The sequence below is a fragment of the Pantherophis guttatus genome, chromosome 1 (genome assembly GCF_059756535.1).
Source record: "Pantherophis guttatus breed Tessera chromosome 1, ASM5975653v1, whole genome shotgun sequence".
NCBI classification, from domain to species: Eukaryota; Metazoa; Chordata; class Lepidosauria; order Squamata; family Colubridae; genus Pantherophis; species Pantherophis guttatus.
In genome coordinates this window covers 155,749,336-155,777,173 of record NC_142063.1, presented here as the reverse complement: position 1 = coordinate 155,777,173, position 27,838 = coordinate 155,749,336, and the positions used below count along the sequence as shown (strand labels likewise).

Sequence of the window (27,838 nt, the reverse complement as noted above, 5' to 3'; positions counted from 1 at the left end):
TTTAACTGTGTTATTGAATCACAAAATAGTTCTGAAGACCAAAGTTTAATTCTGGGGGTCTACTCTCATGGATTGTAAACTTCCACAATTGGACTCTTTTAAGTAACACAGCTTCTGCTTGCTTTGTGCGCTTAGGAGTTGGATTGTTAGTGAAAATATCCTTACTTAATTGGAATTATAGTATTATAATCTAGGAGGTGTGAAGGACATCTGTGTAGTTCTGAAAAGCCTGAACTACAGAGATGAATCATCATGGATCTTCATTTGGACATTTATCAAAGAACTGGCAAGCATTTGATAAAGGTGATTTTGGCCCCATGGAAAATTGCCTAAATTGCTTCTGGTATGGTCCAGATTGCATGCCTTTCATGGTTTGTGCCATTAGAAGGTTAAGCTATGACTAAAAAGATGTCTGCACTTTATTAAAAATTGTCTCTATGTGGGAACATCTTTGAGAATATAATATAATATAATAAATATAATAATATAATATAATATAATATAATATAATATAATATAATATAATATAGTATAGTATAGTATAGTATAGTATAGTATAGTATAGTATAGTATAGTATAGTATTGTATTGTAATGTAATGTAATGTAATGTAATGTAATGTAATGTAATGTAATGTAATGTAATATATAATATAATAATAATCACCAACCTCCTGCAGATATACATCAAGATTGAAATCTATAATCCTTCTGTCTGACATTTTGTATCTTCGATACAAGGACATTTATGTATAGTAGAGAGTATGGTACTGCACTTGTGAATTTCTATCTGTCTGTAATCAAATTGCCTATTTGTGTTTTTTCCAACAGTGATAAATAGGTCAACAAGAATCCTGATGCTTTATAAGGATACAAAATCAGTGACAGGAAGTGATTAAAAGGCACAAAATAGATATTTAGAATTCTTCTGAGAGGAAGGAAGAAGGCTTCATGTAATGCTATTCCAAATCAGTTTAGTCTTTGATTGGAGATGCTATCACCGCCAACTACCTCCTGTAAAGACAGCCCACAGGGCAAGCAAAGTCTTTTGTTGGCCTGAGGCAGAAATCCTACAAGAATCTTTTTTCATTTGCCATCAATGAAACATAAATAGCAATAGCACTTAGACTTATATACCGCTGCATAGTACTTTATAGCATTCTTCGAACAGCTTACAATATCAGCAACAACCCCAACAACCTGGGTCCTCATTTTACTGAACTCAAGAATGGAAGGGTGAATCAAACTTGAGCCCCATCAGGATCGAATTCCAGACTGTGGGCAGAGTTTACCTGCAATACTGCATTCTAACCACTGCGTCACTAGGGCTCACCACCTCATTAAAACTGTAATAAGGTTAACTAAAGTTGAACAATTTTTGAAATGGACTGTCCTTTTATAAGAAACTCTTCCCCCTAATCTCAGATATGCCCTGAGTTATTTTCCTAGTGAGGAAAATGCACCGTATATATGTGAAGAACCCATTTATGAGCCACGTTGGTGCAATGGTTAGAGTGCAGTACTGCAGGCTACTTCTGCTGACTGCCAGCTGACTGCAATTTGGCAGTTCAAATCTGACCAGGCTGACTCAGCCTTCCATTCTTCCGAGGTCGATAAAATGAGGACCCAGATTGTTGGGAGCAATATGCTGACTCTGTAAACCGCTTAGAGAGGGCTGTAAAGCACTGTGAAGCAGTATATAAGTCTAAGTGCTATTACTATAGTGCTATTAATCTGCCCCGAGCCTTGGCACAGCAATGCAAGTTCAGAGTCCAAACCTTGGAGTCTGTATTACATAGAACAGGGGCATCCAACCTGGACAGCTTTAAAACAAAGCATGGTTGGCTGGAAAATTCTGCAAATTGTGGTGTGGAAGAAAAACAACCCTAATATAACACTGATGTCTACCTCAGGGGTTCCCAATGGCAACTTTAAGCCATGTGGACTTCAACTCCCAGAATTTTCCAACCAGCCAAGTTGAAGTCCACACATCTTAAAGTTGCCAAGATTGGGAACCCTTGGTCTACATCACCAATCCCTACATAGCCTGTTTTGTGTTGGTTGTGACTCAGTGCCCAATGGCGTTATCCAGTTTTGTAGGGGTACATGTGGGCGTGCTTTCTCTTCTAGCTTCTCTGCTCTCTGCCTGGAGCACACCCCAAGTAGAGGGAATCCATCCATGAGTTTGGTTATGGTGGCAGATTTGGGTTGGATCTAACATTATTCTGCAATGCTTCAGTGTTGGGATCTTTTTGGGTCTAGACCTTTTTTAAACTGGTTGGTGTCCCTCTCTTCCCATGTCTCATTTGGGCATCTTGCCCTTTAAAAGGCATGCAAAATTAAGAAACATGGGAAGACAACCTGCAATCATAAGCAGGTGTTTACAAAAAAATTAATACTGAGCATCACCAAACAATTCTATTTAACAGAGGTATAATTAGACATACTTGGCGAGAAAAACAGCCCCAGAGGAGAGACTGCCAAACTGCAGAGTGACACTGTACTTGATTTTTTTTTCCAGGGGGAAGTGAATGAAACGGGCAAATTATCTATAAAATATGCTCATCGTTATTTGCAGGATATGGTTAGAAGACAAAGGTTGTCTGATACAATTGTCCTGATTCCATTTTAGAATGGCAAAGAGTTCCACAAATTACGGTACACTCGTTTCCTAAATTGAATAGGAAAAGAGTTCTGAGGCTTCTCTTCTATCTTGCTGGAAGCCCAGAGAGAAACTGATTTCAAAAATAGGTAAGTCTAATAGGAAGCACAGCCCCAGAAGAGAGAACAAGGACTGGAAAAGAAATAGCTGCAGTGGAAACTGGCTAAGCCTAAAAGAGAAAGAGCCTGTGCCTATACCTAACATCTATACACATACCTATGATAGGTCACCTGACTTCATATGAGAGTGACAGGAGTGTCTTAGATTTTGTCCATATTGATGCTGTGGCACAAGTACGATTCTTTTTTCCATTTAGATAGGCATCAGAGCCATGGTAGTGCAGTGGTTAGAAGGTGGTACTGCAGGCTAATTCTGCTGGCTGCCCACTGCCAGTAGTTCAAGTCTCACCGGCTCAAGGTTGACTCAACCTTCCATCCTTCTGAGGTTGGTAATATGAAGACCGAGATTGTTGGGGACAATATGCTGACTCTGTAAACTGGGGAAGGTTGTAAAGCACTGTGAAGCAGTATATAAGCCTAAGTACTATTCCTATTGCTATCATGTTACCTTGAGAACCAGTGTTGTCTTCCTGATTGAGTCCCTTGCTGTCTCTAGCATATGAATTGAATAACTTCACAGTTTGTTTGTTTTTAAAATTCCATCTTGATCCACGCAGTCCCACCAGAGTCCAAAGGCGTGTAACATGCTTTGCCTACTGTTACCTTGGGTAGATTAGGTGATCTGCTCCATGCATGAGAAAAATATGTTTGGGCCTGTTGATACGTATGGGCATGATTGTTCCTTGGGTCACAGCTCAATCAGGCTGCTGCCATTCCTCTCCCAGCATTTATCCTCTCGTTGCTGGCTTTCCTGAGTTCTTTTTATATTCATCAGCTATATTCATCCTTGCTGTGTTTGAATACAATTTCTCTCCAGGTTTCCAAAAATGTATGGGAAGAGTGACCAGAACTCTATTTGAGCCATGGTGGTGCAGTGGTTAGAGTGCAGTACTGCAAGCTACTTTTGCTACCTGCCAGCTCCCTGCAATTTGGCAGTTCCAGTCTCACCAGGCTCAACGTTGACTCAGCCTTCCATCCTTCCGGGGTCGGTAAAATGAGGACCCAGATTGTTGAGGGCAATAGGCTGACTCTATAAGCCTCTTAGAGAGGGCTGCAAAGAACTGTAAAGTGGTATATAAGTCTAAATGCTATTGCTATTGTTGCACACAGTATTGGAGACTGTGTGTGCAACTCCTGTGGATTGCAACTTGTTTGATGCTACACAATTACATTTTAAAAATCTGTAAAAACTAATTTTTTGGGGGGAGCCAGGTTTTCATGGGCTACTTCTCTCAATATGAGTTACTTTTAAATTTGAAAAATGACCAACTGGGTTATGGAAAGATGAGGCAGGAGGGCAGATAAACTAATTTTTTAAAAATCAGAATCCCAATTTGAAGAGTTGCACAACACCATTAATTATCACCCAAAATTGTGTAGCTGTACAACAAATTCAGATTGGCTTCATTTATTTTGTAATGTGAACACCAGGTTGCTTTGCCACTGGTTGTATGAAAGAAAGCATAGTAGAAAAGCCAGATGAGGAAACCATTCAGACAGACTATATTACAGGAGTGTCAAACTGGCGGCCTGAGGGCCAGATGCATCATATGCAGGCCACGACCACCCAAGTTCCGCAAAGGGAAAAATGTCAAAATGTTTCCTTCTCCTATTTTCCCCACAATAATGACCCTGTAAAGTAGATTGGGCTGAGAGAGAGTAATTGGCTCAAAGTCACACAGCTGGCTTTCATGCCTAAGGCAGGACTAGGATTCACTGTATCCTGGTTTCTAGAGCCAGAGCTTAATCATTGGCTTTCCAAAGATATAGTAATATCTCTATGCCAATAGTAATGTATTACAGGAGGTATTGCCCCAAAACAACTAGGACTCAGGTCATCTTCTAAAATAATCCATAGCCTAACAAATATAATTAAAGACACATAACCACTTTCAAGCATTTTTCATCATTACCAGTTTACAATGGAAGAAGTTTCTAAGAGATTCTGTGAAATACCTTTTTGTATTTTGAGTTTGACCTTGTTAAGTACAAAGTATAAAAAATGTAGATATAAATATACTAATATACTTAGTGTTTTTCCCTTTTCGACATTACGCTGCGAGTTTAACACCCATGGACTATAAGGACCAGCACTGTTGCACATCTGGATAGTAACAGGGCAGGCAGAAGTCAAGAACAGATAGGGATGTTCTTTTTAAAAAAAAAAAATGATTTATATGCCGCCCTTCTCCGGAGACTCAGGGCAGCTTACAATGCGTTAAGCAATAACCTTCATACTTTTGTATATTTATACAAAGTCAGCTTATTGCCCCCACTGGGTCCTCAATTTACCTACCTTAGAAAGGATGGAAGGCTAAGTCAACCTTGAGCCTGGTGAGATTCGAACTTACAGTAATTGCAGACAGCTGATGTTAATCACGATGCTTTTTAGTCTGCTGAGCCACCAGGCCCATTTGAAGGTCCCCTGGTGGTTCTTCAAATAGAATCACCAGGTTCTATTTGAAGGTCCCCTTTTACGCAGATATTAGTTTGAATATCCACAAAGAAGGGTGAGTGGTACTTGAAATCTGAAATAGGAAAATGATCAACTATTGTAGGGAGTGAGATCTGTTTATTCTAATGCTCCAAATAAAAATATAAGACTGTTTCAATTATGGGCTGGGGTAAAATGAGGCTGTTCCAGTTGTCAGGGCAAATGAACAAAAGAATTTAGCCTAACCTAATCTGGGTTGTTCTGCGATGGATGGATGGATGGATGGATGGATGGATGGATGGATGGATGGATGGGAGGGAGGGAGGGAGTGTTTTTCCAATTGCACAGAATGGCAATCCAATTCAGAAACTTCCTATGGAAGGCATGATGAATGGTATTTGGAAACAAATTACGAGGGTTATACTAAACAAAATTACACTCGCATTGGATCATGCTGGAAATGGCATAGTCAATGACCTGTTTATTTCTCAAAACATCAAGGCCTTAAAAAAAAGAGAAATCAGGTTCTTTGTGGTAATCCACACATTTCAGGATAAATGCCTCCCAGGGAAATTACAGACAGTTTAATATTCCAAAATCATATAGGTAGGAAATAAAGCAAATGGGCTGGAGGAACAGATGATGTGGCTTTTCATTAATGTGGTCAGGAATGCATCATTAGTAAGGGGAAGCAGAATGTTCTCAGGTGGAAAATGGGAGGGTTTTGTTTTTTTTAAAGGGCTCTGTTCAAAGCAATTGGAAAGTCTTCCCAAGAAGGTAAAGGCATGGGAGAGAGCAGTTCCAGCAGGGAAGCCAAACACACACATAGTCCTTTGATCAAGAGACTAAGTCAAAATCAAATTGATAAACTGATATACCAAGTATTTGGGAAGGCAAATTCTAGAAAGAGAAAATATAGGGGCTCTTTTTCTCCTGTGAAAGAAAAGCGTTTTTCCCACCATGGGGGACCTCAAGATCTTTGAACTGCCATCCCAGAAAATGTGATTGATGTTCACCTGAGGAAGGCTGGCTCCAATATATCTGGAGGACACTGTGTTAAGAGGCACTGTAACATTTTCTTGGGAAAAAGTCCAATTGCTTCTTGTATTCCATGCTTTTGGATCTCCCCCTACTGGGAAATCTGTTGATCATCCAGTCTGGGGCTCAAGTAAAGACATCAAATGTCTTCATACTTAAATCTGTACTACTGCATTCCTTTTTAGATGTTCACCCACCCACCTACTTTTAAAATTTTCATCCTATCTTAGATAGATACCCATTTATCAGATAAGCTGAGGCTGCCTGTTAAATATAAAGACTTGCCAGAGTAAGATTCAATTTCTGGCAATTCCATGGGTCCATGTAGGTTTTTTAGGCAATGTCAAAGAAGTGGTTGCCATTGCATCTTCCAGGAACTTCTTTCAGCTTGCCAGTTTAGCCTAAATTTTCTGGTGGTCTCCTACCCAACTAGTGTCCAATCTGCTGAAGTTGCCTTTCTTTCAATCTACCCTATTTTTAAGGAAACCCCAACTAACCCACTGAAATAAATATCAATGGGTTAGTCAAGGTTTCCTTAAAATAGAATTTTCCTTTCTACCTTCCTTAGGTCCTTCCCAACAATTGTGATGAACTGGAACCAAATTTTGTTTGTATCCATGAGGATGCCTTGACCAAATGTGCATCTTTGATCAAAAGCAAGAAATATGTAATGCGCTTTTGTAGCCAATAGCATTCTGTTAGAAACAGCTAACATTTACAAAGCTATTTATCACTCCAAGAACTAGAAATTAACCCAGGAAGAAACTTGCCAGACTACTCATACTTGACATAAATATTTGTTCCTTTTGGTCAGAGAAATTAAAACCTGGAACTTCCTGAAGACACCAAACTGAAGGAGGTTTGTTTATTGGTTTCTATTCATAGCAGGACTTCTTCTCTTATGGTGCCCAGCAATGTTCTTCCAGCCTAATGCTCCAGATGTTTCATATAGAAAGTTCTAAATTCACTTACTAGCCGTAGGTGATTGGTGTTCAGCCCAACTCATGTGGAAGATAGCTAATTTTGAGAAAAGTATTCAAACAGAATTCTTCCATCATAAGAAATCAGAGTTAATAGAACTCTGATGATGGTATTTTCACTTGGCTGTCAAAAAAGATAGGTACAGCTTTCTTCAATCAGTAGATAAAAAGGGATATCTTGGTACATTTCTAGGTGATTTGTAAGAGTCAGTTTGATGTGTAGGGAGTCCTCAACTTACAAGCATTAGTTTAATGACCATTCGAAGTCACAACAATACTGAAAAAAGTTATGACTGTTTTTCATACTTAAAACCATCGCAACACCCCCATGGTCATGTGATCAAAATTCAGATGCTTGGCAACTGGCTCATATTTATGACGGTTGCAGTGTGCCAGGGTCATGTGGCAAACAACGTCAATGGGGAAGCCAGATTCACTTATCAACTGTATCACTAACTTAACAATTGCAGAGATTCACTTAACAACAGTGGAAGAAAAGTCATAGGGAAAAAACTCACTTAACAAATGTCTCCCTTAACAACAGAAACTTTGGGCTTTGTGTTGTGGTTGTAGCAGAGGTGGGTTTCAGCAGGTTCTGACCAGTTCTGGAGAATCAGTAGCGGAAATTTTGAATAGTTCGGAGAACCAGTAGTAAAAATTCTGATTGGCCCCGCCCCCATCTCTTCTGTGCCTCCCAAGTCCCAGCTGATCGGGAGGAAATGGGGCTTTTGCAATAAACTTCCCCTGGATTGGGGAGGGAATGGAGATTTTTCAGTATCCTTCCCCTGCCACACCCACCAAGCCATGCCACGCCCACCAAGCCATGCCCACAGAACCGGTAGTAAAAAAATTTGAAACCCACCACTGGGTTGTAAGTTAAGGGATACCTGTAGTGGTTAAGCTACCAAGCTAGAAACCAGGAGACCATGAGTTCTAGTCCTACAAAGCCAGTTGGATGACCTTGGGCCAGTCTCTCTCTCTCAGCCCTAGGAATCAGGCAATGGTTTTCTGAAATCTTGCTAAGGAAACAGCAATTCCTGCAGTTGCTAGGAGTCAATATTGACTTAAAGATACCCCCAAAAAAAGTGTTTTGTAAGAAATCAGCAAAAGTACCAGAAGACTGCCAACAGTTTAACAATTTTCTGGTTAATGTTAAAATCCTAGATAAACTCAGATGCAGATGTATAGTTTTTCATGGAGATAAGAAAATGTTTACCTTTGTTTTCTTACACCTGTTTGGCATCGCAACATCCTAGAAAAATAAAAATTAAATTGTGCAAATCCAAACTCTGTCTTTCTCTCATCTCAATGAATCAGTATGGGCTGTATAATTCTAGGTACAGTATTATAAAGAAATGTGGAAACATGAAGGGGATAGAAATTAGATATTTGATAGGAGGGCAGTGACCTATCCATTTCACCTGTGACAGTTACTTACTAGCAAAAGGGAAGTGGTGAAATGAGAGGTTGACTAAATAGTGGGGAAGTTCAAGCTAGGGCAAGTACTTGTGTCATGACAGTGGAAGATGAACCTTGAAAGAGTCAGATGAATGGAACTGGGGCAGGAAGACAGACAGGAAGGAGGGAAAGTTAGGCTAGCAATTTGCTTTTATCGCCTTCTTTTGTGCAGGTTCTGCACCACTGCCCTAGTGATGATTGTGGCAAAAGACAAGCTTTTTAAGAAGAATGACTGCTGTTTCCAATCAAAGGGACAACATCAAAGTCTAGGCAGATTATGATCCCCAAAGTAACTAGCTGTGACCACTTGTTTGCCATTATACAAAGGGACACTCATCTATACAGCCACATAAACAGGCCGTACTTGAGAATGAAGAAGGCTGACTGAGGGTAGTTTAAATGGTACTGATTTAGTTAAGATCTGGAAATATAGTATGATTAAGATTCTTTGTGGTAGTTGTATTGAGGCCGACACTCCTTTTTTCTGAAACCACACAGATTTGTATGTGGTCAAAAAAAAAAATCTAGCTACACTGTTCTTATCTCTTAGTATCAAGAGTCAGTTGGATGTAGTGGTGAAGATGCTAGCCTAAAAATCAGCAAACTGATTTCTAGGCCTCCTTTAGGCATGAAAGTTGCTAGGTGATTTGGGGCCAGTTGCTCTCAGCCTAATCTACCTGACTGGAAAAAACAAAAGGCTGAAGTATGAAGCATGTTTGGTACCTTGAGATATATTATATTATATTATATTATATTATATTATATTATATTATATTATATTATATTATATTATATTATATTATATTATATTATATTATATTATTATATTAATTATATTATATTATATTAATTATATTATTATATTTGTTAATTATTTATTTTAATTATTTTATTTATACAAGATAATGTGTGTGTGTATTTAAAAAGAATAAAATAATAATTCCTTCACATGTGTTTTATAATAATTATCAACCCAATCATTGTCATGCTTTGGGGTGTGGGGTACACTGGTTGGTGAAAGTGGAAATTAAAGCCCAATGCACTTTTCAGATGCCAGGTAGAGAAGGCTATTAATATGGCTGGCTTGGCTATTAATTGCATAAGAGTCCCATTCAATCCCAATTCATTCCTATGGGATAACCCTAATCCTTTCATAGGAACCTTCATAATGTTTTGATTGATAAACAACTGTGTGAGTCCAAAATGAGTCCAATATCCTTCTTTGGAAGATTAGTTTAAGGCTTAACCCAGAGAAATGGGAAAATCCATGCATTTGAGTTTACTCAGGAGCAAGTGCTATTGGGATTCATTCTAGTAAGGATCCCAACCCTATATATTTCTTTGCAGATAAAAGTTTGCAGGGCTACGTTCAGTAGCACTGAATCCAATTACTGGTATTAAACCATGGCTTGTTTAAGTATACTTTATTGAATAAACCATAATTGACTGAATTCATAATCATGTGAATATATTACTGTATACCACATACAGTGACATAAAAACCACAATTCCTGGGTTCATGTCACATGTTAAATCAAATCAAATCAAATCAAGCATGTTATCATTTTTCACCATTAGTGACTCCATCTTTAAGTGTACAGTCAGAGACTATATTTGTCAACAAGTCTCAGAGTTCCACAGGCCTTACTTTCAAGTAAGCATACATAGGGTAACCTTATATCTCTAGATGAGGTACAAGAAATATAAACTAGATTGAAACCAGTTTATCTGCATCGGTTTCTCCATTTTTTCCCCCTGAAATACACCTGCAACTGTAGGATTTTTTTTTTTTTTTTGAGAAGGCTGAGGAACACAGAGACTCTGATAAAACTACGATTCCCAGGATTCCCAGGTCCGCAGACTGCGTCCCAAAGGTGGTTTAAGCACGAAGCTGCAGGGGCTCAATAGAAATGCCATCTCCGTCCAATTCCCCCCCCCCCATTCGATCACTAAGTGGCCCTTGCATCTCCACCATCGCGGATGGGATTATTTGGGGGGAGATGCCGGCGTCGCGCTTCTTTAAGAAGCCAGGGCTCCGAAGAGCGCCGTTTCTATGGCCGGCTGCGCAGCGCTCCCTTGAGGAGCTGCTGCTGCTTTTGCCCTTGCGGTCAGCGTGATCCCGGGACCGGTGGTCGAGCCAGGCCACAGTGGCTCCTGCTCTCTCGGGGGGGGGGGGGGGCAGGGCAAGGCTTCAGGCCCAGGCGCTGCAGGCTTGTCCTATAGCGCCTTCTCCTGGACAAGAGAGGGGACTCCTAGAGCAAAAGGCCGGCGGTGGGGAGGGGGGGGGAGGTCTCCTTGGTGCCGGGTCGCCCTCCCGTTCTTGCGGAGGAGGGGCGGGGAGGTGATTGGCAACTCTTGGCGTGGGCGAAGAATCCCTTCGGGGAAATAGTTAGGGAGTCTGGGAAGGAAACGGCGTTCCCGCCTAGGCCTTTCCTAACTCAAATCAGGGCAACTATTGCGAGGAAGACTTATTTCTTAGAGAGGTAGAGAATTACAGGGTAGAGAAAAGAGAGAGAGGGGCATCTTAGACACGAGCAATCCTTAGTGTGGCAGCGTTCGTGTCATGCCCCCCCCTCCCTTGCATCGGAGTGGTAGCTGAACGCTTATGCCACCCACATTCCCCATATTCGCCTGCCACCAGGCATTATACGGTCCCCTCCGAAAGCAAGAAGGGCGCCCCCTTGAGCATCGCCGCGGAAGTGTCTCCGCAGGGCAGCGGCCTCCAACCTCAAGGGCAATTCCTAACCCCCACCCCCACCCCTGTTTTCGTTCAAAAAGTGCCCGCCTGCAAGGTTGGACAAGAAGGGATGGCTCTTGACTCGGTACCCGCAGGACTCTTCCCCTTCCCCTTTGGAATCGCTTCGCCCAGCAGAGATCGGAGAAGGAAACGCGGGGCTGAGCTGCTTTGTTGCCTTGGGTGGGATGGCCAAGGCGATTTGCTTAAGAGACGGCAAAGGGGACACTGAGGCACGCCCGCAGGACCGGCTTGGGGGAGAAAGCAAATAAAAGGCAAGAGAAAGGGGCCAGTCGTGGTTGGCCCCTTTTCCAATGCACTGAACTGGTCTTCTCGCTTTTTGTGGAGCGAGTCGAGACATCGAATTCTGGGCTTCGGTGATGTTTTCCTTTGTGCAGCGTTTCCCAATCCAAACGTGCCTTCCATTTAAAGAGCTCAAGGCAATACGCAGCTCTCTTGTTGTGCCTTTCCTTTTGTTCTCACAACAACCCTGTATAGATATTGTGGGACTAAGGAAACATAGGAATTGGCCCTCCAGGACTGGTCAGAATTTGAATCTGGGTCTCCTGATCTCGAACCATAGGTGCCAGCCACTGGGTGTTCTTTACCTTTGTTCAAATGAAGGAAATCTTGTCACTTAGTCAATGTCTGAGGCAGATTGGGATGGGCTCCTTTTTTAAAAAGGAACATCTATCAAAGATACCAAGGTGAAAGGAATCAAATTTCCTACAATAAGCCTTTCTGGTTCCAATGCATCTATTATTGGAACCAGTTTGGTACTTGTTCCCATTTCATTCTCATAAATGTTCCTAAATCCAGTGTAAACCTAATCCTGTCTAGTTATGATACACTCGTTTGTTCCGCCCACCCCTTACAATACTATATAAGAAAAGGGAACCAATGGTCTGCCACATTTGTTGAACTGCAATTCCCAGCATCCCCCATAATTAGCAGTGCTAGCAAGGGTTGCTGAGAATTGTGGTTCAACAGCAGCTAGAGGGCCACAGATTCCCCACCCCTGCAGAGGACTGCAGAGGGTCTGTATCTTGAATGCCATCCTCACAATTGCCTGGACTCCACTGGAAAGCTTTGAAATGTGGTGGGCATAACACCATTAGAGATTATTATTTTGCCCCTTACTAAGTCATTTTGGGAGGATTTTTGTTAATTTGCTTCCTAGATGTCTTGACCATTCAAGAAACCAAACTTGCCTTGAACAGTTGGCTTCATACATTGTGCTAAGCCAGGTGTTCGGCTTTGTGCGAGTCGTGGGCAAACAAAGCCATCATTGAACAGGACACCTAAACCAGGTTTTATGGTTTATTGCGATTTGAGAACCAGAGGGCAATGTTCCGTCAAGCAGCAAGCTTCATCTAAGAGCAAGGTGTGAAACTATCCAAAAATGTGGAACACAACAGACAACTTGGGAAGCAACAAAGTGCTTCCAAGGAAGGAAAGTCCCAGCATTAATTACAAAGAACTGAGCCTAGTGCCCGATTTCCTCTCCTCAAAACCATCCTGGTTTTCCTTTAATTCTGTCCCCCCCAAGTTAGGAACACAAATGAACGTCCTCCTATTCACATTTGTTTTATTGTGGGTAGTTTGCCCCCTCGTGCTGCTTCCTCTTTAGAAGATAATGGAAAGGGGGGGAGGAAATACTCTCTCTCCTATCCCAATTACTGTATAAGTACCAATTTGAATATAACTCCTCGTTAGGAAAGAAGCAGTTTTCACAATGCAAAGTGTTTTAATGTTCTCTTATTATCTCTGGGTGGGTGTATTTTTCTATCTTGTACCCCACCGACCAAATGAAGCGTTTATGGCGACTCCTCCCCCCCTTCACTTCCTGTTTTTTAGCTCTAACACTCGCTGTAGCTGCATTCAGTGCCGCAATGCAGTAGAGCTGTAAATACCTTTAACAGCTGCCTGCCAACCAAGGAGTGAAATACTGTCTTTGTTCCGAATCTCTCTCCCACCTCCCACCTCCCCCCCCCATCCCAGCTCCAGGATCTCATAAAACAGCCCACCAGAAATACATTTCTATCAGAAATCACACAAACACAAAGCAATTCAACAAGAAGCCATGAAACGAATGAATGAATATGTGTGTATGTATGTGTGAACACACACACACACACACACTCATCTTGCAGGACTACGATTAATATACACACAACTAGTGGTTTAAGTGTTATTTTCTCCCTCCTTGCTTCCCATACAAAACATCTGCAAGGATATGATCATCAAGAATGAGTGGTTTTATGCCATACAAATTACCCTTTACACTTTGATGTGGCTCTTCTCCCCATTTTTCATATTTTAATTTTAGGCATCTGATGAAACTATTTTTTCTATTTTTTGCTTGATTAGCAAGGCTTCATTTTGTTAATATGTGAATGTTATAAATTTTCTTTGAAAAATGAATAGGGCTGAACAGCACTGGACCCTAAGAGATACATTTGTACAATTTTGGGCATTTCTTAATGGAACTTAAAATCAGAAGGAGTCTGGTTGCATTCTTTCCAGCTAACAAATACCATATTTTCTGTGAAGAATCAAGCCATCTCAAAGATATTTGCTAACTACTTTAAAAAAAGGAGGGGGGGGGAGATTGGCCTGAAACCAATGGAATTTCTTCCACTGGAGGGACATGTCCAGAAGCAGGAATTTGATCCAGAGTCTTGTCAGCCTATTAATTAGTTTGTATTATGTATCCCAATATAGTCTCTTTCTATCCCCTAAATTTATATAGATAAGAAGAATTACTTTTATCTAAGTACTAATCTTAATTGGGTTGTGGATTGAGACAGATTTCCAGCTGAAAAACCCCACTGCGAAATGGGATGCAAACAATAAGATTTCAGGAATTAAATCCTAAATACCTCTAGCTAAGGTGTGTATTGTGTCATCAATGCAGCTACACTAAACTCAATTCTAATGGCTAGAGTTATGGGGGAGGAGAGATGTTGTATAGCAGAAGAAAAAGTGGGCGGACTTCCCTAATCACAGATGAATATTATTGTTTGTAATGCTTTGCCAATCTCAGATATAAATGGGAGCCATTACGATATGCAGTAATCCTATAATCACCTTGCAGTTTGGACTAGAGTTTTTAATGATGTTTTATTCTTCCATCTAGAATGGTTGCTAATATTTAGAAAGTGATGTTCTACAAAAGTAATTAAAAATATACATTCAACTGAATATACATTCCCTTTTAATAATTCAAGAGAAGGACAAAATTAAACACTTTATATTTTTTCAGCAAAAACTCCAAAAAAGAGGATTATTCCTATCACTCTAGTTGGTTATTGAACCATTAAACATTTTATAATACAGTATTTGTATATAAATTCAGAAATAATATAATTCTAGCAATTACATTATGCACATTTGTTTTTCAATGAGATAATAAATAACAGACTTTGGGGAACTATATTAATTTTATTTAGGAATATATAGAAAAGCAAAACATTTTTCCTTACCCAGGCAACAATGCAGAAACTATCGTACATTGCAAAGAATGAATTGTTTAAAAAGTAAAAGACAATAACATTATTGGGCAAATACAATATATTGTCTGCAATCTTACCTATATTTATTTAGCAACAAGCCTTACTGAAATAACTTACTTACACATATCAGGAATATAGCTGGAAAAAAAATCCATTCTGCTGTTATTATGAACACAACAGATCCTCCAATGCATGCATATACACACCCACCCACAGTTCATTCAGTTAGCCATAGGCTGTATAACGCATTAGTAATGTCTGAATCCTAAATATGTGTACTCCATTTTTTAGATGACCATAATGGATATCATTCATACCTGTGCCATTTTCCCCATTGCACTTTACCATTGAAATCTATTTAGATTTTCAGTGCAGATCAGATTTGCAGGACTGTATACTAAAGAACAGTTTAATTGCTCTGCTTAAAATACACTCCTTCAAGCGAGAAAGCAAAAAAAAAAAGAAAGAAAGAAAGAAAGAAAAAGAAACAAGATCCCCATTTTTAAAAGTGGCCAGGAATTGTCAGCATCGGAACACGGTCTGGAGAGAATCTTATGAACGCCCCCCAACCCACCCCCTCGCCCTCCAAAAGCAACCAGAAATTTAACGCGAACCTGGGCTGTCGTTTTCTGCCTTGCGAGAGAAGGAAGGGTCGAGCTGTCGAGACATCTCGGCGCGGCTACTCCGATCGAAAAGAGACGTTTACTCAGTCGGTGGGATTCCCGCACCTAAGCTGCCACAGGACCTCTCTGGCTGGCGCATGAAGCGCAATCACCCTGCAGCAAACCTGGGTGCAAGCCGCACCTCAGGTTTGCGCCTTCTTAGGGACCCGGATGAGACAGGGAGGGAGGAAGGGAGGGAGGGAGGAAGGGAGGGAGGGAAGGAAGGAGAGCCACCTGTTGCTCATTAGACGCTGGAATTCTACGATTAGTAGACCAAACATTAAGGGGGGGAGTGTTCTAAAATGGGGAAGAGGGGGTGTGAAAGAGAGGAAACCGCAGAGGAGGGAATTCAGTGAGGGCTGTTTTCTTTCTCTTTCTTTCTTTCTTTCTTTCTTTCTTTCTTTCTTTCTTTCTTTCTTTCTTTCTTTCTTTCTTTCTTTCTTTCTTTCTTTCTTTCTTTCTTCCTTCCTTCCTTCCTTCCTTCCTTCCTTCCTTCCTTCCTTCCTTCCCTCTCCCTTTCTCTTTCTTTTTGCTGGAATCGCTCTGGTTCTTTGTGGATTTGCCCGTTGATAGGTTTTTTTTTTTGTTTTCCTTTTCGAGCTTCTCCGAGGCTCAGCGCACTTCACAAAGCCGTCGGGGAGAGAGGCTCAGGTGGGTCTGAAGGGGCCGGGGGAGCCTCCGTATGGGGCAGGCAGGTGGGCACAAAAGGAGCAGGACCTCACCTCTCCCTTTTTTCCTCTCTGGGAGTGCTCTACTACTACTACTACTTACTAAACGCAGGGTGGGCGCTTGCTCTGTCGGGCTCCCCCCCCACAACCTCTTCCACTTTCTTTTATGACTTCTGGAGCGGCGTCTCCAGCGCCGAAGGGGAAGTCCCCGCGGCGAGAGTCAGAAATGAAAACGAAAGGACTTCCTTACCCGATCGCTGCCAGGGTGGAGCGGCGAGGAATCCGGGCGCATCCCTGTAATCCATTGCAAGGCGCCTTCGGTCGGGAGCCGAGTCCAGTTATAACCTGAAGAGCGGCAGGCGCCAGGCAGGCAGGCAGGCAGGCAGGCAGGTAGGGCGTGAAGGAAAGGGGGGTTTTGTGGCCAGGACTAAACAAGCTGCCCCGCTGGCTAGGCTCGCCGCCCTCCCGCCACCCCCAGCCGCCGCCGTTCCCCGCCCACCCGTCTTGCCCGCACTCCGCGCCTCGTCCAGGGGTGGCAAAGGCGAGGAGAGCGGACTGGCTGCAGGCAGGGGGAGCGTTGGGGACGGCGGCTTGCAAAACCAAAAACAAAACCCCCACAAAAAAACCAACCAGCCTTCCCCGGTTCGGTCGGATCGCCGAGCCTAGCCAGCCGGAATGCGCCACACATCGGAGACAAAGGTTGGGAAAAGACGGGGGTCGAGGCGCTGGGAAAGGAGAATGCAGGGGTGAAATTCGCCAGGGAAATCAGGCAGAGGGGGGAGAGGGGAGGGGGGGAAAGAGGGCCCGGAGAGCCAGCAGCGCTCGCACATGACCAGGCGCAGCCAATGACGTGCCCAAGTCGGTCGTAAAAGCTCTATTACCGAGCTGTAAATTTTCTTCAAACAAAAAGGAATTTACTGCAATTCCTTGCGGATTTTTTTTTTTTAGCTCAGGCCGCTGCAGCTGCCCCCACCCCCCACCCCACCCCCAGTAGAGTACTGTTTTCCGCTTTCTCTCCCTCTCCCTCTCTCTCTCTGGCCTGCTCCCGCCATTGCGCTTTCCTGCTCCCAGCTCCACCAGAACCGCGTCCGAGGCCTGAGAGAGTGGCTGCTGACTGGGCCTTGAATTACGCAGTTTAGGAAGAGGGAGGGAAGCCAGAGGGAGGTCTGTAGAGCCAAGCTTGTAGAGGAGTCTCCTTCTATACTGGATTTTTCTCATTCAGGCCCAGTTGGAAGCGGCGGGATCCCTCGCCTTGTGTGCCAGGCGAGGCTTTCTGTCTCCTTAGCGCGGGACAGAAAGCCCAGTCGCCCTCCCTTTCTGGCCAGGCGGCTCTAGCAGGCCTGTCAAGGTAGAAACACGGCCTGCTCCGTTCTAACCCTTTTTTGTCCCGTTTTCCAAATGTGGAAGATCCTTCACATTAAAACTACTCTATCATCTATCTATCTATCTATCTATCTATCTATCTATCTATCTATCTATCTATCTATCTATCTATCTATCTATCTATTTGGAGCACAGTGTTGGAAATTGGTGTTCGGGCAAGAGCAGGGCCCCCTCCTTGAGAAAGGGTTACCACTAGCAGTGGCACCTAAAGCAACTTTCTTGGGGGAAAGAAATAAAAATCACAGGTTCTCATGACTCTCTCTCTGGTTGCAGAAAATGGCTTTCTCCAGATAGGCTTTGTGGGGATCCAGTAGCCTTGCAGCATGGAGAAGTGCGGAACACCAAAGAAGGAAGAATGAATGCACCCAGAATTGCTAAAAAAAAAAAAAAAAAAAGTCAGAAAAGGGAAACCACTGGCTTTCCAAAGCTCAGCTGAATCTGGATATAGGACTCGCCACAATGACTTGTTCCTCTATTCTTTCTTAGGGTATTAGCCACTCAAAATCCCTCTTTTTTAAAAAAATCGCCATTGCCTAAATCTTGTTGCTTTGAGTGCTGTTTTAGCAATTGTTGACTGCAATTGTTGACAGGTTGGTACATGATTCTTTTCAAGAAGAAAAACAAAACAAAACATCCCTAAAAAATGAAACCTTAATTAGTTGTTGGAAATGACTATTTTTATGTGGACATAAAGTAGGACTGAAATCAACAAGACTTTCTTCTAAGGAAGATGTTAAGGCTGGAAAGGGAAGCGAAAGAAATCATTATTTTCACTGCCCTAGATCCAGAAAAGCAAACAAGTGAAATTCGCTGTAATAAATGTTTTTGCCTCTTGTTGTAAACCCATTCATGCTTTCTCTCTCTGTGTGAAGTTGTATGAAATAAACATTTATGGGTCATATTGTGGAGTTGGTTTATGAAGTGGGCTGTAGAACGGAAGCGGCCATCCTGGCAAGTAAGTTCCTGCCCACTTGGGTTTTGCTCCCAAATCAGTAACACAAATAGATTCAGTTTCAATGTTTAAAATGCAGATGTGTCACCTTGAAGGACTATATAGTCTCTGCTTCCAAAATGGCTGCTGCCTTCAAAAAAAGGACACAAAGGGCGGTGTTTCTTTTGATGCCAATTTTTAGACTTGCCAAGAAGAGGAAGCCCAGCTTTGGGGGTGATTTTTACTATAGAATGCTTTATAGAAAAATAACACTTTACAGTTAGCAAAAGAACAACAAAGAATAGTGCTTTCCTCATTCAAAGCATCCTAGTTTAATTTTGAACTAGCTTTGCCTAAAAGTGAGGCACTCTCTTTGTTCAACTTGGAAAAAAATGGGTGTCTCCTTCAGTTAAGGTGCTGCCGGTTGTATGAAATCTCCAAAATCCAACACAGACACATCTGCCCCCTTCCCCCATTGATTCTATAAACTTTAGAAACAATCTTGCTTGCATGCTTATATTCATCTGGAAGTAAGTTCCACCTAATCTTTCAAGACTTAACTTCTGAGGAAGCTGTACTTGTACAAAGCCTGCATTGTAACATTCAGCCAAGTCTTGCTTTCCTCCAGCAAGAAATACTTCATCTCTATTTTTTTATTATTCTTTTTAGATTTAATATAGACATCCGCTCCAGTGGACTTTGGATGACTTACAAAATACAATACTAATTTAGAACAATTAAAAATATAATACTACAGACTGTTCATTGTTTAATATGTATACTTAGAACAAATGCACTTTCTCCTTTGCCAGGTTTTTGGGCTGCTTCCCTAGACTTAATCTGTATAAGTTAAGGGCAGTATGACCAGCAAGGCGTTTTGCCGCATTTATGCAAATTCCTGCACCAAATCGTCTGCTTTGCAGTTTTTGCCGCAGACCCTTCACGTGGATGAGCTCCCAGTCTGCTACTGTAATGCTGAAAATATAGGGTGGGGGTGTGTTTCAGGCAGGGAGGGACTCCTTTGGATCCAAGAAAGAGACTAGCTAGGCTAATGGTTCAGCAGATAGTCTATAGAGCAAAGAACTCTGTGTGTGCAACATTCAACAACTGTGTGTTCATTCAAGCCCAAACGAGATTTCTTAAAAGAAAAGAGAATTATATGGTTGGGGGTGGGGGGGAAGAGCTTCTATACACAAGTTACGAAAAAGCAGCTCTGAAGTGGTAGAAATGCTGTTGGAGGTGATTCACAGGAGGAAGGTCCTCAGTTTCTAAATTTTCAAAAAGCTCCCAATACCATATCGCAAAGGTTGCCAGAGACTGTTCTCTGCTTGCCTTTTAGCATTTGGGGGGACTTCTGACCTTTGGGTTGGGAGGGAGGAAGGAAGGAAAGAAAAGAAGAGAAAGAAGACTTCTTTTTTAAAAAAATATCTTGGTTAGCAGTGCAACAAGAACAAGACTCTTATGGGCTAGTTTGTTCTTGGTTTCAAAAAGATGTAACCCTAATTCACTGTATGGAATGCTGCTCTCTATGTACTGGTCAGTTGTAAACCTGTCCCTTTCAACTACTGATTTTTAGATACAGTGGATGACACCCTTATTCCCCACTGCCAGCTGGGGTCGATAGGTGCAGGAATTCCAAAGACAGGGCTGTGAATTGCTTGGGGAAGCACAATTCTAAACAATTATCTTGGAGCTGTGAAATGAAAGCTCAGATGCGGTTCAGATGACAGCCTTCTGAACCACAATCAACCAGGGGCTTCTTGATGGAGAAAGCTCTTTGTTTAGCTTAGCTGCATTTTTAAGGCGGAAAAGCATCCTGTTTAAAATTGTCAAGAGAATACTAATGGTTTCTTCGTTGGGCGATGTGGGGAAAAAAAACAACTCCTCATTAAAGGCTGTAAGTGCTAGTTTGGACTACATCACACAATTTCATTGAAATAAATGGAGCTGGTAGGATAAGAATGGCCATAGATATGAAAAGGTGCTGTTTTATATGTCTTACTTGTATCGTGGAGAGGGTGGATCTCCCCACAGGTGAGTGGGGAGAATTATACCAGAGAAAAGAATGTAAAATAAAACAGCTGTATACAAGTTTACAAACCAGAAAAAACAGGGTAGCAGGCTAATCCCGCTCAGTAATTCTGTTGTAAATTGTAAATTTGGGGGCAGAGTCATTTGTAAAAATAATAAAGGCGGATACAAATACATAAAAATAAATAAGCAATACATGCACACAAGCAAACTCAGTCCATTTTCTAAATAGACGAGGAAGAGGAAATGAATTCACCAGAGATTTAAGCAAATTGTGGAGGAATCTATGAACCTTCTACTCTACCTATTATCTACAAACATGACACACACACAGTGGCTCCAGCATAGAGTAAAGTTCGCTGAAGGTGCTTAAAGAGGTTTCTCTCTTTCTATGAGATCTGGGGTTGCTACAGACCTGTGAGCTTAATTGTTACTAACTGCAGTTTGCATCTTAGTTACGGTAACAGCATGGTAGTTAAAGAGCCTGAGCTGCAGAATCTTGTTGCCATCTTCAACATAAACCACCTTCAAATCTTGGCCCAGTTATTCCAGAATTCTTTAGGTGGTTTTAGGTAAACTAGTCTCTCCCTTTCACACTGCAATACAAGGATCCCACCATATTGGTCCCTCTGAGGAGCCTGTTGTAAGGCTTTCAGGGAGAAGGTATGTAGGAATGTCCTTGCTGTTGCTAGGACCGCCTCCTCAACTTTCCTTTGTTTCTGATTCCGCAACCAGGCTTCTGAACATCTCCATATCTTCCTAGATATAGACCAGCATGCTTGGACTGCTATTTACAGGAAGAAAAGAAAGAAGATACACCAATCGATCCAAATGAAAGCACCACTCCCAAAATGAAGATAATCCCAGCAGATCATGCCTAATAGCCAGAATGACTGAGGGCAGCATACACACACACACATATACACACATATATTTTTATATATTTATATAATATTTATGCATGTGTGTGTGTATATATATATGTGTGTATATGTGTGTGTGTGTGTGTGCGCGCGCGTGTGTGTGTGTATAGTTAATATTTCGGGTTTCTTTTGCAAAAGACTCCTCACATAAGCCTGATGATGGCAGATGAGATTCTGTCCAAATGTCTCTTCTACCCTTTTAGGGATATATCCACAATTACAGGGGAAGAAACCCGAAATATTAACTATACACACATATATACCCGTGAAAACTTACATAGACAAATATATATATATATATATATATATATATATATATATATATATATATATATATATATATATATGTGTGTGTGTGTGTGTGTGTGTGTGTGTGTGTGTGTGTGTGTGTGTACACACACACACACACACACACATACATACATATACACATACACACACGCATATATATATATAGGGAATAAGTAATCTTGGAAATACCCAGATTAAAGATAATCCCAGCAGACTAACTAGTCAGAAGGCAACTGTTTATAAATAGGAAATAACTGATATTTGGAATTGTGTTATTAATATGAAAACTGAATAAGATTCATATTTATAATGAAGCTTCTATTTCACCCTGAACGGTAAAAACAACAACAACACATATGTGCATTGCAAGTTTGATAGATTGTATGTGGATAGCATACTGGATGTATAACTAGACTTCCTTTTCCAGATACCAAAATCCAACATTCTGTCTTCAAGAAGATCTGGTCAGAACTTGTGGTGGTGGTGAATATGTGAGCACAAACTAGCCAACCTCATTTTAGTCAAATGTGTTATTAGTAAAAGCAGCCCAGCGGGTCATGCAAAGGCAGAACATTGTGTTCATTGAGTAAGGCATGGCCACATCAACTAACCTTGAATAAGCCTAAATGTTACAAGGGCTCTTTTACTGGCGAGAAAGAGAAAGAAAGAAGCGTGCATTTAAATTTATACGCCCACATTCCTTCTCAACAATATGTGAGAATACACACTATTTATTCTCAGCAATATGAGAATAGACAATATTCATTCTCGACAATATGCACGAGAATGTACAACGTCCATTCTCAACAATGGAGATGAGAATATACAATAGCCATTCTCAACAGCAGACTGGTGCAGAAGCAACATTAGGTGTTATAAAGAAGGGTCTCGGCAGTCCACGGTTTTTGAGAGGAAGTCAGCCTTGGTTTGTCGGCTTTTCACTCCCTCTCCCAAACCAGAGGAAATCGGCGCTTGCTTTGAAATCCCATGAAAATCAATCGGAAGCTGATCTTCGCACTCGCGTATCCGGCAGGAATCTAGGAGGCTTTGCGTTTACAGTGGGGGCTCCGCGGCCTGCCGGACAGAAGCCTGGCTGCCTTAATACTCTGTTGCCTTCAACTGACTACTAATCTAGCCGTTCTTTCCAGCGTACAGCACAGCGAGACGCGTTTACCTGAAGCAGGGCCGTGTGAAACAAAACGGGCTTCGCCTTCCTCCCAAAACACGCGGGTTAAGGAAGGGAAGGAAGGGGCTTCGATTTCCTGTCGCAGGCGCTGGGCTCACGGCTCGGATCTCGGGTCAGGCTCAGCTTTTCCAAAGAGGAGGGCAAGGAACGCTGGAAGGGGGTCCCGGAACAAAGCGCTTTCGAGGACCCTTCGGAGAAACGGGGCCCAAATGCCTCCGTAGTTTGCCCGCTTGCCTTGAGCTACTTTCTGTGATAGACGAAGGAAAATACGAAGGAAGAAGCCGGGTCATAAATAACACGTCGGATTTTTTTATTATTATTTTGATTATCGATAATGAAAAAAAAATCAGTGTTTAAAATTAAAATATTTCCTTATCTCCCTCATCGGCCCACAAATTATTTCCTTTGTTAATTAACTTAGTTTAGGAGAAAGAAGGGGGAACTGAAGAATTTGAAGCGATTGAAAGAAGTGCACTTAGCTGCTTTGATTCTTAAAATATAATAAGAGAGGCCGGACATTCCGTCCTTGTAGGAAAACATAAATCCCCAGTAAAAATCTGTAGGTAAAAAACTGCTACCCTTTTTAGTATCAAAGGCCAAGGGAAATTGGGGGGGGGAGGGAAGGAAGGAAGGAAGGAAGGAAAGGAGGAAGGAAGGAAGGAAAGAAAGACAATAAAAAATGTAGAAAGTGCAGCAGCAGTAGCCATATAGGAATCGAACTAAGAAGGCGGCCCAGTGCAGAAACAAAAGCCTAACTCTCATCTAGCCCAGAAATGTCAAAAGGTAGTTTCAAAGACAACAAAAGGTGCCTTGAGATTAGTCCCAATCATGATGGACGTGGCAGAGACCAAGACAAGCACCTGGCCCCTCTATCCGTTGATGCCCCAAAGTCTTTGGCCAAGGTTCCCAGCAGCAGCAGCAGGAGGAAGAGGAAGAGTTTAATTTGCCGGGCCCGAGGCTTGTCCTTCGAGGTCTCTGTCGGCTTCCCTTTTGACCTCTCCTTCCTTCCCCTCTTGCCGAGTGGCAGGGAACTTGTCCTTGTTGTTCTCTTTTTTCCATTTCATCCTCCGGTTCTGGAACCAGATCTTGACCTGCCGCTCGGTCAGTCCTAGCGCGTGGGAGACCTCGATCCTTCTTTTCCTGGTCAGGTAGGGGTTAAACAGGAACTCCTTTTCCAGCTCCAAAGTCTGGAAACGGCTGTAGGTTTGCCTCCCTCTCCGCCTCCCGGGAGCTGCTGTTGGAAACAAAAACCACAGCGTTTCTTTACAAAAGGAAAGAAAGAAAAAAATAATAAACCAGGAAACAAAACAACTAAAAGCAGCAGCTTGGCTCGCAGCCCCAGCGCTTTTAGCTTTCCTGCCCCAGAGAGTAAAGTATGTTGAACAAATTATTTTCCAGCGCACAAAGCATGAGCTCTGGCTATTTATTCAAATCTCTTCCTCAGTTACAACTAACAAAGTGAATTAAGTCGCTATAAATCCAAGTACTCTGAGTGTACCGTACGTGATCCAAACGCAGTAACACTCGGCATAACATCTGAAATATTCTCTGGTTTGTTCTTGTTTCTTTCAAAATATCGTTTTAATGCCACAATTCAAATCATTTGTGGTTTGGGCGTTTTTAAGAAATCCTAATATTGTCAGAAACAATTGTACCGAGTGTGTTGTTAACAAGGAATTATCACTATAACAACAATATTACAGTATAATGTAACTGTAAAAGGAGAACGAAAGAAAGAAAAAGGGGATTGGTGGTAAAACTGGCAGCTTAGTTTAAGAGGGAAAGAAAAGAAAAGAAAAGAGAGAGAAAAAAGTAACAGAAAGAAAGAAAAAACAGAGAGAAAGGAGAGAGAGACAGACAGAAAGGAAAGGAAAGGAAAGAAAGAGAAAGAACGAACGAACGAACGAAAGAGAGAGAGAGAGAGAGAGAGAGAGAGAAAGAGAGAGAGAAAGAAAAAGAAAGAAAAGTGAGGGAAAGGAAAGGAAAGGAAAAGAAAGGAAAGGAAAAGAAAGGAAAGGAAAGAAGGAAGAAGTTACTTCGCCGCCGCCGAGAAAGGGAACGGGAAGAATAAAGGGAATCAGTTTGGGTCCAACCTTGTGGTCTCATCCAGGGAAACACTGGAGAAGGAGACGCGCTCTGATTTAAGGGCCTTGGTTCCTCGCCAATATTAGCACAGGACGATTTACAGTCGGGATACTGAAGCAGCTCGGCCTCTTGGTGTGTCGTAAAAATCGTCGGTCGTTGTAAGTTATCGTATCCGTAAAACTTGGTCGGCTCCGCTGAACAAGGCAGGCCGGAGCAGGGGGCTTGCAAAGGAGGCGGGGGAGGCGGGGGAGGCTGGTAAGGCGAGGGGCTCCCCCCGGCCAGGTGCTGCTGCTGCTGCTGCTGCGAGTGGGGAGGAGGAAGAGGAGCGTGGGGAGAAGGATGGAAGTAGTCCGCGCCGCTGACGGCCGGGCCGGGCCCAGGAGCCGACGGCGCAGGGGGGTAGCCTGAGGCGGCGGCCGCGGCTGCAGCGGCGGCGGCCGCGGCGGCTGCAGCGCTGTTCTCGTAGAGCAGGGCGGCGGCGGCGGCGGCGGCGGCGGGCGCAAAGTGACAGTCGTAGTAAGCGGGATTGATGGGCGGCTCGCCCCCTCCTGCCGCCGCCTTGTACTTGGAGTACAGCGGATTGACAAAGTAGGAGCTCATCGGTGGGCGGGGGGCGAGCGGAGGCGCCGCCAGCCGCAACAGCAGCAGCAGCGCCCGCCGCCACCAACCGAGGCCTGCGCAGCCGCCGCCCGGATAACCCAGCGGCTAGGCCAGGCTGCTCCGGCGGCTGCCTTCCTTCGCGGACGAGCTGGCGGCGTGGAGCAGAGCCGGGCCGTGATCGCTGGCCGACTGACCTGCCTCACTGCTTTTACTATTTCCTATTAGGCACACACCAACCAGCCGTCCCGCCGCCACACACTCACTCACAGGGGCCAGAGTTCAGGGCAAGGCAGGAGAGCGGCTTGGCTTGGCTTGGCGCGCTCAGCCTCCGGAGGCCACAACCAAGCCCCAGACTAAGTATGGAGTGTGTGTGTGGGGGGGGGGGGCTGGGGGAGTGGAGGGAGAGAACCGGAATCGGAGCCCGCCTGCCCTCCTTCCTACAGTAGCCCCCTCGATGCCCCTGGCAAGCAGCCTCTATTCTCTGCCCACCCCGCAGCCCGCCCCTTGGTGAGCGCCGGGCTCTCCACGCTGCGAGGCCTGAGCGCAAAAAGCGCGAGCGGGCAGCGATCAAGGGCAGATAAAGCAGAGCGCTGGAGGGGCTGGAGGGGAAAGGCAGAGCGCGGACTACGCCGAGGATCTCCGGCGGGGGGGGAGGAGGAGGAGGAGGAGGAGAAGCGACCGAGTGGAGAAGGCCCGTAGGACTTCTGGGGAGACAAGACAACCTTTGGGATTGGCTACAGAAGGGTAGTGCTGGGGGGCAGAGATCGCTCAGGATTGTGCTGTGGTTGTGATCTATGTTAAGGTTATTATAGCCCTTCAGCGAAGTTGTTTCTTTCAGGAGCCGTGCCTCTGGACATGTGCAAAGTGGTGGCCAGCCTGGATAGGGAAGAGGACTTCTGCTTCCGGATCAAACGGCCTCGCCCAGCTTCCCAGAAAAACCCAAAACCTCGCCTGTTAGGAGAGGCGGATCCAATTCCCTGGGCCGGCGCTTTTGTCGAAGCGGGGTCCCTCAAAAGGCACGAGAACCCCACAAGGGACCAGGGCGACAGAGAGGGCACCAGGGGACGGAGGGACTTGTGGTATCCCACCACCACACATGTCTTCGAGGCCATGTTAGTCGCCCTTGAAAATATATTGGTGGCTCGGGCCTAGGTATTCTGGGCCGAATTGGGATGTTTGTGATGGGGTTGCTAGGATAGCCTGGGTCAGAGGAGGAAAGCGCAGAAAAGTGAAGCCCACCAAGCGGGGGAGGAGAGTGAGGACGGCAGATGCAGTGGGACTGGGAAGGCCGCGGGCAAATGCGATGCCCATTTCCCCTTGACGCAGTGCTGCAGCTCCCGGGTTCATTGGCCCTTAATGGCAATCATGCCCATGAATACGCTTTCCACAATTTCCCCATCGGCGGGCGTCATTAGCCCAGCCAAGCAAGTGAACATCACCCCCATTAAGGGGGGTGCGGCAGAGGAGGTGGGGGGAAATGTTTCCCCAGGAGAGGCGGCACAAAGTCGGGGAACAGCCGAATCCGGCCTGTATCTCTCTCTCTCTCTCTCAACAGCTGCCTTTCCAAAGCAGAGCCGAAGGTGGTTTGGTGATTGTGTCTTTGGCCCAAAGCACGTCTCTGGACCCTGAATCGGACCAAGAGTCTTGGGGGAACCTCCCGGCGGGCAAGCAGGCAAGGAGTGGTGAAACTCCAGCGAGAGAAAGATCAGAGAAATTTTTCTAAACCTTCCTGCCCAGCTGAGACTTCTTAAATTGTAGGCCCTAGCAACTTCCCAGCCAACGGAGAGCTCTCGGTGGAAAAGGTGTGGTGGCCAGGCAAGAAAACAGAACCCGCAGAAGGCATTTGTTTTAGGGCCGTCCGGGCCAGATTCAAATCCTTGATTTGGGAGTCTGGCATGGCAGACAGCAGTGGTACGAGAAATTCTGCCCCAACACTCAGCCCGCACAGAGCAAGCCATAAAGTCAGATCCCCCAGCTCAGCATTAAATCATTAAAAGATTTCCACCAGCTTGTATCTACCATGTATGTCTTCTTTCGGGTGGAGTGGGAGAGGATCTGAGCCCTGTTAACATATAAGTATTGTTTCTTTTGATTAGCCATTGTCATGGGCCTCGCTTTCAAATAAATGTCTCTTTTTAAA

At 43.6% G+C, this 27,838-nt stretch overlaps 2 protein-coding genes and 2 long non-coding RNA genes across 7 annotated transcripts in view; 2 read left to right on the top strand and 2 right to left on the bottom strand.

The window, feature by feature from the left end:
- HOXD3 (homeobox D3) overlaps positions 1–16,765 on the bottom strand; it is a 55,697-nt gene extending 38,932 nt beyond the window's left edge. Inside the window, exon 1 of one of the 2 annotated variants that reach the window (XM_034427984.3) lies at positions 16,519–16,765. The gene's annotated coding sequence lies outside the window, so the exon portion shown is untranslated. Of the gene's footprint in view, positions 1–15,552; positions 15,664–16,518 lie in introns of those variants that run through there. The other variant, XM_034427991.3, reaches the window with a different exon arrangement.
- Positions 16,766–16,827: 62 nt separating this feature from the next.
- Positions 16,828–18,552, top strand: LOC117671884 (uncharacterized). The gene is made up of 2 exons (XR_004593040.3): positions 16,828–16,967; positions 17,925–18,552. It is a non-coding gene; the product is annotated as an uncharacterized LOC117671884 (long non-coding RNA).
- A 4,747-nt stretch (positions 18,553–23,299) lies between these two features.
- On the bottom strand, positions 23,300–25,698 carry HOXD8 (homeobox D8). The gene is made up of 2 exons (XM_034428098.3): positions 25,107–25,698; positions 23,300–24,247 (listed from the first exon to the last, which is right to left on the bottom strand). The coding sequence occupies exons 1-2, from the start codon at positions 25,696–25,698 to the stop codon at positions 23,952–23,954; spliced, it is 888 nt and encodes a 295-aa protein (XP_034283989.2). The 3' UTR covers positions 23,300–23,951.
- LOC117671879 (uncharacterized) lies at positions 25,118–27,838 on the top strand. 3 transcript variants are annotated; one of them, XR_009621527.2, is made up of 3 exons: positions 25,118–25,256; positions 25,924–26,055; positions 26,537–27,838. It is a non-coding gene; the product is annotated as an uncharacterized LOC117671879 (long non-coding RNA). The 3 variants fall into 3 exon arrangements; XR_015731162.1 differs by having other exon boundaries at positions 25,256–25,353; XR_009621528.2 differs by lacking the exon at positions 25,118–25,256 and adding an exon at positions 25,572–25,686.

Bases quoted from the DNA above. Each gene is read 5' to 3' on its own strand.
- HOXD8 (XM_034428098.3), bottom strand. From the start codon at position 25,698: ATGAGCTCCTACTTTGTCAATCCGCTGTACTCCAAGTACAAGGCGGCG. The intron at 24,248-25,106 runs GTTGGACCCAAA...TGTTTCCAACAG, and splicing joins TCCCTGGATGAGACCACAAG to CAGCTCCCGGGAGGCGGAGA.